Genomic DNA, 12,604 nt, shown 5'->3' on the forward strand with positions numbered 1-12,604 from the left:
TGGCACTATTTCTGTCCTTTAGGTTGTTTCCAGTACCAAATTTTTGGTTCAAATGAACTAAAACACAGTTTTCTTTTAAGTGTTCTTTCCAATGCACAGCTTGTCTACTCATGTTATCGTTTTCCTTTTTTCCCCCTTCTGTGTAGACTTTTCTTTTTGATATAGACTGGTCTTGTGCCGATCATTGATGGAAATTACATCTGTTTGCAACTCCATATGGCCTAAATTAGGCAAAATAAGTAACAGAAATTATTTAAAGAACAGTCATCAAAACATGGACAACTTTTATTCTTTGACAACTTTCCTATGCTTGTTTGCTGTATAAGGGGTTATACTTTTGTTGACAAAAGTGCTTGGTAATTCTAATTTGGGATTTATTTGTGGAAACTGAGTTTATGAAAAGTTATGTTTATGAAAAGTTTCATATTCTGCATAGCAGGAAATCAAATAGCTATGTCTATTACTCTGTTTCTGTCAAATGCTAAGCTTACTAGAGCGTTTGTTTGCTAGCAGTGTGATTTTAATCAAATTTGGACCTTGCCATTTCTTCTTCAATTGGCCTGAATTTTGAAATCATTTGCTTTGCTTAACCTTTTTTACATTGCCTTTTCAGATCTTTTCATTTTACCCACCTCCTTTGTGTTACTTAGGGCATTCCAGTATTTGAAAGAATAGGAAAAGATGATAATTTTACCTAATATTTTCTTCTCAAGTGAAATGAGTATTTGTCTTCTGGATATGTTCAAAACATTGCCACCAAATCAGGTTGTCAGAACCCGTTTACTTGGAAAGTATAAAATAAAACTTCTAGTCAGTCTCAAGGAAATTTTCTTCTGGATTGAGCTTTGTTGACTGAAGATTTTAGTGGTTCATAGCTGATTGTCTTTGATGAGAACACTGCTGGCAACAGTGTTTTCATGAGTTTGCCCTAGTCAGTGCAATACAAGGTCAGCTGGGTTGGCTCAAGACAGTTACATTGGCTTTTTAAACTCATATGCCCTTCTATTCCTATAATAAAGTAGGGAGGGGCTTTACATCATCCTTTTCAGCACAAGTGTTGGGGTGGTAACCTCCAGCTGCCTGGTTGTGTTGACCATCTGGGAATTATATTATCTTTGTCTGGCACAGCTGTTTGCAAGGTGAATGTCTGTCACCAGCCTTAAAGCACTGTGAAGGAGTTTGGAGCTAATACATTTCCATTTGTGATTGCCATAGACTACAACAGACAGATTAATGTTGTCCGTGCTAAACTAACAATGTTTTGCCTTGTGGTTGTGATGGAGTGGGGTGTGATCACAGGCAGTAATGAAAACTCAGCTGACAATAAATAATTTGTCAAGCGTGGTAACTCAACCACTCTTAGTCATTTATACACACGTGGAGTCCTCTATTAGACATTGGGGTTGTGCTTTAAAGATATCTGATACCAATGAAAATACCTGTTGGTCTGAAAAGGCTTCACCTCATGCTGAAGGTGAGCAGTGTATGGCAGTATTGCATCATGCCATCGAATTAATATGAACTGATTGATAACTGGGTAGAGTCCTGGAATTTAATGGCTTCATGAAATTACATATGTGGCTTGAATAACACTGTGATCTAGGATTGATATTGATATTTTCTGTAAGTTTTCAGTTTGACCACAACACTTGTGCTAAGTATATGGGCATCATGGATTCAGGTTGTGTTGATTTATGTTAAAAAGGTATCTTTCTGAGGCAGTTTCTAATTAAGAATATCCGTACTGACAGAATATGCTGGCAGAATTATTTTTTACCCATTTGATAGGGCCGGTTATACCTATCAAATGGACATTTAACTGGAAACGAGTCTAGGAGTAAACATTGTCTTGAGATTTTGAAATGCAATAGTATAGTAGTACAAGTTGCTGCAGAAGAAATGTCCAGATAAAGGAACTGCTTTTAGGAGTGCAAATTTGAATTTATAAAATATGATATTGTTGTTTTGAAAATGTTTAGTTAACACTTAGCAATCGAGTTTTGATTTTGAATTCATAATGTATCTTCAAAGGCAGAGTTATTTACCAGTCTCACATTTCCTGTAATATCGGTAAGATGTTTCTCTGGGCAGTTTTATTTATTTGTTATGCCTCTGATTTTATTGTTACTAATATAACCTACCTGTACTATCATTTTCTAGGTATTTCAACAGCCTTCCTTAGGTGAGCTAGAGTGTCTTATCACCATGCAAAAATCTGAAATTGAGCTTTTACAGGAAAAATTGAAAAAAACAAGTCTTAGCTTAGCAGAGCATAATTTGTATACTACGGAAGCTCTGGAAAACAACAATATAAGGACTGGAAGAAAGCATAAGGTAGGATAGTGTATTGTCTTGTGTATTTGTGTCTAAGTAAGGCTGGTAAAGCCAAACATTTTTGCTCAAGGGTCCAGATAATAATTTTAATATCTGTTGATGCTGTTTATAATTCTGGAAGCTTGTTTGAATGGTTTTTGTGTTATCTGCCAAAGACTTGTTAAAATAGCTGTTGGGAGTAGAAAGTTTTACCTTATTAAATACTGAATAAGGGGTTCTTAATTAAATGAAATATTTGAAAGCTAAATTCTTTGTAGGTTTCTTAAAATGAATATTTATCAACTATTTTGTTGTGTTTACTAGAATGACCATAATTCCCTGGAAGATAAATGGGAGGAATATAAACAGTTATTAAGATTTTATAAATGAAACAGATTTTAATTTTCAAAATTCTATTTTTAAAATATGACATAGTAACTTATTTTTTCTATGAAGAACAGCAATGATGTACTTTTGAAGTGCATACTTTCAACTGTTTTTTTAACTCTACATAGTGCTGGTCTGCCTCTTCCGTGATAACTTGCCACTAAGTTTAGGAACCAGGTAACATTTGCAAACTGAAGCTAATGAAAAAATCTGTAAACAATTCTGTGGCTTAAATTGACTTATGAAATAAACCTAAGTCATTATATTTGTGAGTGTGTTCAGTCTCTTTCCCATGTAAATTTTCTGTTTGATTGTGATATGAATATGGAAATTTGAAATATGGAAAACTTGAAACAGATTTCTGTAGGAAGGAAGCAAATAGGAGCATGCTTCTGTGATATAACTAGTCTGCAGGAGTGGACCATTGATTTACTGCCTTGGAAAACTCATGTATTCCTTCTGCTTAGCATCTCATATTGTTTCCTTTGAAAACTGTATGACTTGTTCTGTCTGAACATTCTGCACTGCTTGTTATTTTTGGGAAAAGCTGTGTTTTAGAACATTTGTATTAGAGCACTTGAAGTTTAATGTTTGATGTCCATCAAGAAGCAGTGGATCTCACAGTTTTTGAAATTTGGGCTCTACTTCATAGGGCTATTTAAGAGAAACACTGTTGCTCAGACTGTCCAGATTTCCCGGTTTTCCTTTCCTTTTCACTAGATAGCTAACTCAGAGTATTTTTACCACCATATTCTACTATGATTGACTTTCTTTTCGCATGTCTGTACTGGGTGCAGGTGCCCAGGCAGTGCTGGCATCTGCTGGGGCCTCCTCTGAGGCGAGGCCAAGGCTGCACCGTGCTGGACATGGCTGGCTCCAGTGGCCCCACCACAGGGCACGGTTGGACCCTGCAGCTTTGGCTGACACCTCTGGGGAAGTGCATTTAAGAAAGGGCAAAATGCTGCACAGGAAGTGAGGAGTGAAGAGAAAAAAAAAAGTCAGAAAGTGCTCTGTGAACGGCAAGGTCAGAGAAAGAGCAGGAACAGGTGCTCCAGGCACTGGAGTGATATTTGCCTGCATCCCATGGAGTGGACCACTATGGTAGATATCCACGCTGCAGCCCATGGTGGGGATCTGACACTGAAGCAGTTTCTCCTCACAGGAGCTGTGGCTTGTGAAGGCCTCACTAAGGAGCAGGGAAATGTGTGGGGAGGAAGGAACAGCAGAGGGAGTGAGTGCAGCACCTACATCCCTTCCCTTCTGCACTGTTCGGTGGGAGACAGAGGACTCAAGAGTGAAGGAGTGCAGTGGAGCCTGTGAAGCAGCAGGGGGAAAAAGTCTTGTTTTAATTTGTCTTTATTTCTTACTAGCCAAATCTATTTTAAGTGGCAATAAATTAAATTAAATTTCACCAAGTCAAGTTTGTTTTGACTGTGACTGTGAATGGTAGCCAATCTCTATTTCTTTATTTAACCCCGTGGGCATTTTCGTTCTCTTTTTCTCCCTGTCACTGAGGGGAGTGAGCCAGTGACTAGGTGGGTGTTAAACCCTTAAGCAAAGTTAACTCACTACAGCATCATTAAAAGTAAATGAGTGTGCTGTTTTTGTTGTGAACTAATCGCTGTATCGGGGGTAAAGCAACTAAAACTTAAATACAGCTAAGCACCAACTTTAAAATCCTGTTGTAGAGAACCTTTTCCTTGTTCAATATGTAGATACAGCAATGCTCTTTCAATACATGTCGTTTGATATATACACTTTTTCATGTGTCCATGCAGTCTGTATTAAAACTTTTGGGAAATAAGTTGACAAAGCTCTTTTTATATAGGCTAGATGCTAAGGAAAACTGTAGAAACATTCTGGCTTTAGGATCACAAAACGTAGGTATAAAGTACAAATCAGTATTGCTGTCTTTGTTGATGTTCCACTGCAGTAGATTATCTTTCCATTACCTTGTTCAGCCTTTTATGACAAACTACTCAGGACAAAAGTTATTAGCAGGAAGAATATTTTGGATATATAATTCATTTTTTACCAGGATGATTTTTTTTTGGCTTCACAAAGACTCTGTCATTTTAACCCTTCATCTCCTCTTATTTGTATGTATTCTCAGGATACAAAGAACAAATATACATGGAATGACTTCTGATCAGAAAGAGAATGTTTTGATTCCTTTCTTCTCTAAAAAGCCATTTTCCCAAACATTTTGGGAAAAAAAAATAAACAAATAATTGGAAAGGTGTTAAGAAAAAAGGCCTCAGGACAAAAGAGAAACTTGCACTAGTGTGATAAATTGGGATGTGGGGTCATGTATCTTTATACCTATGCCTATGTTTGATTCTGCAGAACGCATTGATGTATAGGCTAGTGTAGAACACCGTGATTGCAGAAATCCAAATCTCATGACTGATGTGGTATAGAATCATAGAAACGACTTGCTCTGCAAGACAAATGATATGGTGGTTCAAAGCTTTCTTAAATGTGCATGTATAGTGTCATTTTCATGGTAAGTGCAAACTTACAGTCATTTGTAACCCGCACAGTTCAGTCTCTGTTGAAAGTGTAATAGCTGTTTGCCATTTTCTATGAAGAATTAAAAGCTAGTTGCTTAATCTTCACAGAGCTCCTTTTGGAGCTAAAACTTCTTGCCTTTGTGAGCTATGATTTCCGTTACCTGATTAATCAGTCATCCATATTCTTGCTAGCCAATTCAGTAATATAGCCCTTGAGGGTTTTTATTTATTTTTATTTTTATTTCTTGTAGCTAAGCTTTTAAATACCACTAAATAGATCTAAAACTTGCCATTGTATGATACATGGGAATTATAATTGTTTTTTATTGATATACATTCTACAGCATTCTTCTAAGTATTTATATAATTTCAAGGTACAAAAGATCTCTTAAAAGGCATGAGTTAACTTGAAATACTGATAAAGTTCCTGTTGATACATAGTGAATCAAGAATTTGCCATTTTTCCTCTCCTAAAAAAACCCTGCATCTTTTACTCTGTCAGCCTCTGGCTCAGCTTCAACAATGTTTCTCACTTTTTTAAAGTCATAAAAAACATTAAGATTTCTGCCCACTGTCTTCAGTGCTGGATCTTGGCAGACATTGATCTGAGTGCTACAGAAAAGTTCAAGGCATTTCTTGCTGAACTTCTCTGTTGTTTTTTGTTGTTGTTGTTTGTTTGTTTGTTTTGTTTTGTCTTGTCTTGTGACTCCAACACAAAATTTAAGAAATTCAAAAACTTTACTGTTCCCACCCTCTCCCTACAGTGGTACCACATGGTACCTGCTCTGGTAATAGCAGATTGTTTTAAAAAGAAAAAATATTTACTTTTTTACATACCTGTACCTCCATTATCAGTTAATGTGTATGTGTCACATCCACTTATCAGGCATTTCTTTACATTATATCTTCTATCACAGTTTCATATTCACTAATATTACAAATTGTGTTTGTTTCTGTTTGTCTGCTATTTGCTTTAGTGTTTTGTAAACATGTTCTAGGATCATTTAATGGAAAGCCTTTTGCTTCCCTTTACTGGCTGGGCTTACTATTCTTTTCTCAAAAAAGTGAGCGTTGTTACTCCTAAACATTTAGAAAATGTTTAACACATTACAATTGTGTACATTTTTAATACAGATGTGTCTAAATTTGTGGAATGTGGAATTTGAGGATGGAATTAAAAATTAAATGCCTAAGCTTGACAGCAGCAGCAAAGTTTTCAGTTGTGAGAAGAGTATTACAGATGCCATCTTCCAAATTGAGTTTTGCAGCAGCCCCAGGCAATCAAATTACAGTATACTTTACTACACAGTCTTTTCTGTCTTGGTAGGAAAATTTAACTGCCTTCTTAGCAAAGATTGCCTTCAGACTACCTATTTGCAGCTGTGAAGCCCAGCCCCAGCCCCTTCTCTCCACAGACCTGTAGTCTGATCACTAAACAGGTAAAAACATGTTAAAAGGATATCATGTTTCTTAATGCACATCCCTAATCCCACCTATTCTCACAGAGAAGTATTCCCATGTCTATCAATGCTCAGATTTTTTGTTTTATTTTCCATGTCTTGGCCCTGTATTTCAATTGTGGAAAAGATTCACAGCACAATCCTAGGTAGCTATCAAAAAAAATGTGTTGTATTAAAGAAAAATGGTTAGACTCACTGTATCATATCTTTGATTAAAGCAGCAAGACTATGAAGCTCATGTTTTTCCATACTTTTTCCTCTTTTCTCCATTCCTTCTAGAGTTCCTTCTAGTAGTTTCCCTTAGGAGTCTGGTGACAGCTGGTCCAATTCTTTCTCTTTATTGTCCTCTTCTTTGACAAAGGATGCAATACTTTGGCCTTGTATTTCTGATTTCAGAGAAATATTTTCAAAATCTTCTGTATATATAACTATAAAGTTTAACTTTTTATTTACCATTTCTTCAAAAATAGTGTTCTTCATTTTTTAGGGAAAGTTAATATGACTTATGGAAACTTATGGCAATGACTAGGAAATCTGATAGTTCTATTTCAAGCATTGTCTTTATTCAAGAAATTTGGGACTTTGAAGGTGGTTAAAATTTTTGATATGTTGATCTTGAAGTGTTGCATTTCAGACAGTTGAAAGGGATTGATCTGATTTTATGCATTGTAAATAGCATTAGTGATTAATATTGGCATCTATTAAATGAAGAGAATTTTTGGATATCTCCATCAGAATTATTAGAAAAAAAAAAATTAGTAGTCTTACTATTTCAAAAAGAATGACTCTTAGTCACTACAATGTTATACTGACAATATAAAACCATAAATTTGGAAATATTCTTGTAAATGTTCATTTAAACTTCCTTTTAGTTTCTTCTGTTATATCAAGGAACTGACATGAATATGCAAAATACACCTCTTTGACATTCAGTTTGTATGTTGTACTAATATTCTTTCCTGGCATTGCACCTTTTTTTTTTTTTCTTTTTTTTTGTTTTTTTTCTGATCATTCAGGCTTATTTCAGAAGTAAAAGAAACTGAGATCCAAAATTACAAGCACCTTAGCAATATTTAAATTCTTAAATATTTGATACTTTTATTTTCTATTATTTCATGATACTTTTGTTTTCTCCCTTTTTTTTAAAATGCATGCAATTTAAAGTGGAAGTACAGTGTCTTGTAAACATTTAATACTTATAGATAGGGGTCAGAGAAAAAAAATGCCAGTTCCTACGTAAGGTTATCTTTAACATTAAATTTATGTAATAGAATAATAAAAGTCTTGAAATATATAGTATTCAAGAAGACTTCAACCTGAATTCTTGTTGTTGTAAAACAGTTATTTTAAAGAGAAAATGGCAACTTGCAACAACAATAATTGCAATTGTATGAAGTTTTTATTTGACTTCATGTACTTCAGTAATAGCATTTTTCTTTATAGGTGCTAAGCGAATGTTAGCAATTCTCTGTCCTTAACCAAAGTTATTCAGAAAATCACAAAGTAATTTGATGAGGTCTTTCTTTCTTTGCCATAAGGACATATGACATAGAATGAACAAGAAAGCTGCCCAGTTTAAGTGTTACTTTCACATATTCTTTCTCCAGATTGCTATATGAAGCTGTACATAATATAAACACATATTCTTGTCTCTAGTTAGTCACATTATAGTTAATGACCATATGGTCATTATGGTATAAGATCTACTGTCTGTTGTATTTATATTCCTCAAGCATATTGTTCCTTCAACTTCACAGTGTGTTAAACTATTTCAAAGGGAAAAAAATCCTTTCCCTCTTGTTTCTGGTTGTCCTATCAAGTGTAACCTTGGACCCTTATAGAGCAATTAGACCAGCCTCTATCCCCTCCTTTGTAATGAGGTTTCTTGCATTTCTGAGTCTATAACCCTTTAGTCTTCCCTAATGGGACATCATTATTCTGAAAGAAACAATGTAAATGTAAATGAATATTCTCATTAACGAGTCACAGAGAAACCTTTAGTGGTAGCGCTGTGGTAATTCTGCTTGTTATTTCTCTGGTATTCCATGCAGATTTTTTTTTTTTTTTATAATTCATTATTAGTATTCAAAATTACTTCTTTAATTCTGCATGTCTTTCATAATCCGGTGTTCCAACTAGTTCAACCATGTCCTTGTTTTATTCTCCAGGAACCACCTGTGAAACGTTCAAGGTCTCTGTCCCCAAAGAGCTCTTTTAGAAAGTCAGAGGAGCTAAGGAAGCTTAAAATAGCTGAAAGGAAGATTGAAAACTTAGAGAAGACCCTACAGCTAAAGGTGAACATTAAAAAAAAGTAAAAATAAAACACCTTCTAGGTATAAGCTTGCATAGATAAAGATATACCAAAATAAACAGGCATTTAAAAACTGCAAAATGCACATATTATTATGGACTGTTAGCATAAGAGAACATTCTCCATTAGTTTTCATTTTTCCTTTACTGCAGAGAATGTTGTGTTGATTCTCCTGCAGTCCTATGAAAGACTAAATTTCAAGCTATGTCATCAATGATATGTGCTTATTAAATACACTTTCAAAATTTGTTTCTAAGGATACACATTTCAAGAAATTCATGTGGTTGTATAGAAATAAAGTGAAGCACAAAGTACAAGGATTTTTATTTTTTATTGTACAGTGAAACCAGTATTTTAAATTTGGAAGTCAGTTACTTGGAACAGATATTACCCCTTGTACTCTTAAAAGTTACGCCTCAGAAGAAGTTGTTCTAACAAATGCTGGAACAAGAAATAAAAGTTAAAAAAAAACCTTTCTTAGTAGAAAAGCTTCACTGAGCATAAATTACAATTGCCTATTTTATCCCCACTGTATAGATTTTTTAAAATTTTATTTTAAATAATACCTTTTGAATGACCTACTGGTTTCAAATTATATCTCTGAATATTCTTTCAAGGCAGTCAAACAAAACCAAACTCTGGCTGAATCATATTTTCATAAACATTTACAATCATTTAAAATTTATTTTTACCTTCTCTTCATTTTTTCAGTTGTTGTTGTTACTCATGTTTAGGGGCATGCAATATGAAAGATATATTAAGTACATGCAATTTAAAGCAGAATTTGTTATATTGAATGTGTTGTGGTAAATGTCAAGTGAAAAAATCAGGGAGCCTTACAAAGCATATTCCTGAGCTTCTTCCTTATTCTCTTGTGATAGGTCAATTTTACAAAAAAGGTAAGCAGGGATGTTATTTTAGCACAAATTGAAAATTTTATCACCCTGTATACCTGAGAGAATCTAATCCAAAGTCCTAACACACAGAAAATATGAACATGAAAGATGCATCAAAAGAAGCATGGCCCATGGGTCAAGGGAGGTGATTCTCCCCATCTACTCTGATCTCACGAGACCCCACATGGAGCCCTGTGCTCAACTCTGGGGCTCCCAGCACAAGAAGGACATGGACCTGTTAGAACAAGTCCAGAAGAGAGCTGTGAGGATGATGAGAGGGCTGGAGCACCTCTCCTATAAAGACAGGCTGAGGGAGTTGGGGCTGTTCAGCCTGGAGAAGAGAAGGCTCCAGGGAGACCTTATAGCGGCCTTCTGGTATCTAAAGGGGGCCTACAGGAAAGCTGGGGTGGGACTCTGTCAGAGGTGGAGTGATAGGACAAGGGGGAATGGCTTTAAACTAGAAGAGGGGAGATTTAGGTTAAGGAAGAACTTATTTCCCATGAGGGTGGTGTTGCACTGGCACAGGCTGCCCAGAGAAGCTGTGGATGCCCCCTCCCTGGAAGTGTTCAAGGCCAGGTTGGATGGGGCTTTGAGTAACATGGTCTGGTGGGAGGTGTCCCTGCTTATGGCTGGGGAGTTGGAACTGGATGGTCTTTAAGGTCCCTTCCAACCCAAACCATTCTGTGATTCAGTGGTTCTATGATTTAGACTTAAAAGTCTTAAAGACTGTCTCACTTGTGGCATTACATTCTGAATTCAGTGAGGCCATTGCTAGCATGGCAATAAATTCAGCTGTCACACCATTAGTATCAGAATAATTCTATTGGTATTGTGTATTTTCTGTATATTAGTGTCCTCTCAGGCATTGCTTCCTGCAAAGAATAATGCATGTGATCAGCTTTTTTGAAAATAGCACTTACATTATTGCCTATTCAAGCCAAGAGTTGACTATATAATTACTTGAAATACACTTGCTGAGAAAAATTAAAGAAACATCTACAAACAAACATACTGATGATGCATATTCTGAAGATGAGATTGTGATTTTTATCCATTTTTCTAAAAAATTGGTGACACTAAATAAACACTGTTGATGCCCTGGTCAGTATTACAAAGGAACAGAAAAAGGCAAAGTCCCATTATAGGGTTTTCCAGTTCTCCCCTCCTTCATTTCTAGCCAAGCAAAGTTGGCTCTTTCTATTCTTGTAGCTAATATAAGCAGGGCAGTCATGTAAATCATTGGTGTCCATAATTTTGGTACATAATCTGTTTCGTTTCTGCACTCCTGGGTGTACTGAAAATCCTCGATTTCACCCTTCTTGACGGAAGAGAATGTCAAAGGAAATAAGAGTGTTTGATGGATTTTGTGTGACATATTGTCAAGCTAGTACTAATGCAAGTCCCCACAAAGTACATCAGTGTATTGCTTGTCTTTAAGGAGTGAATAGAAGTTTGGTTGCCAGGAACTGGATATTTCAATGAGCTAAGAACATTTGCTTCTCTTACGTCCCATCTCCTTCTCTAGTGTCTAGAACTGTGATCCCTGGCATAGTCTAGAGAAGATATCCTGACCTTTGGGGGAAGTTTACGAAAAGTGATAGGAGAATCTTCTTTTAAATTTTCTTAACTTTTTTTTTTTGTTTTATGTTCAAAAATTTTCCTGAGAATTAGAACCAGAATAAATAAATAAGTCTTCAGGGCCAACTTAATACATATTTATGTGAGAGAAGGCACACTATTACACTTAGTTTTGACTTCATGTGTAGTTCTGTTCTGTGGAGGGTGTTCAGATGTAGAAAATATATTAATATTATAGTATTGGCACATCAGTAGTTGTGAAAAAAATATTTTTGTAATTGTCAGCTTCCTCACTTCTTCTCAGCCTGAGTATTCAAATAATTGAAGCAGTATATTTTTTGATTCCATTTTAGTTAAACTTTTACTTTAACAGAAGTTGTTACAGGTAATTTAAAGAAATAACATTTTCAAATAACGATTAGAATATATGTAACTATATACATTTTTTGTCTTATCTGAGCTCCCTGCAAATAACAGGATGACTTTAAATAGCAGTTGGGTACTTTTTTTTGCAGACTGGACTTTTGTCTTTCATTATCTGATGTGAAGTATTATAGAATGTCAGAGGAGAGCTAGAGAATAACCAGAGATCCACTGCTAGAGATGATCTCTCTGTCCCATTTCTGTCACTATATAGATGACTGTACACAAGACAGTCTATTTATTATAAAATGTAACATAATTCAGTCAGAAAGAGGTGGAACTAACTGAACTTATAGAAATAACAGAGTAAATTTATTTAAAAGTTTTGAAGTCCATAGTACTTTAATAAAAGAGAGCAATTAGACAATTGTCTGCTTTCTGTTTCTGCAAGAGCAGAGCAACTGGTAAGGGTATAACTGTAAGGGAATAGATTTTGAAACAGGTAAGCAATAATGAAAAATGTAGATTCATAAATAGGAAAGGCCAAATTCTGCACTTGGTTACACCCTTGAAAGGGCATTGACACTAATAAACTTCTGAGGATTTATGCCAAAGATACTTCCCAGTGTCTTACCAGTCTTGATCAATTTTCACTAGCAACATCAATGTCAGAATAATGATTTGTGAACTTCACATGAAAACATAGCATCTGTAATTGTATTCTTGTCAAAATTTCCTCATGTAGCATCAAGCAAATCTTGGTAATAGTCTGTACATCCTTTG

At 35.3% G+C, this 12,604-nt stretch overlaps 1 protein-coding gene across 7 annotated transcripts in view; it reads left to right on the forward strand.

Annotated features, from left to right (window-relative positions):
- The window catches only part of CNTLN (centlein), a 202,876-nt gene that overhangs the window by 86,426 nt on the left and 103,846 nt on the right, over positions 1–12,604 (forward strand). For 6 of the 7 annotated variants that reach the window (XM_084504846.1, XM_084504849.1, XM_084504851.1 and 3 more), the window contains 2 exons: positions 2,161–2,334; positions 8,842–8,967. In XM_084504846.1, coding sequence (XP_084360972.1) covers positions 2,161–2,334; positions 8,842–8,967 — 300 coding nt within the window. The remainder of the gene's footprint in view (positions 1–2,160; positions 2,335–8,841; positions 8,968–12,604) is intronic. The other variant, XM_084504848.1, reaches the window with a different exon arrangement.

Source organism: Aythya ferina (genome assembly GCF_964211825.1).
Source record: "Aythya ferina genome assembly, chromosome: Z".
In the NCBI taxonomy this organism is placed as follows: domain Eukaryota; kingdom Metazoa; phylum Chordata; class Aves; order Anseriformes; family Anatidae; genus Aythya; species Aythya ferina.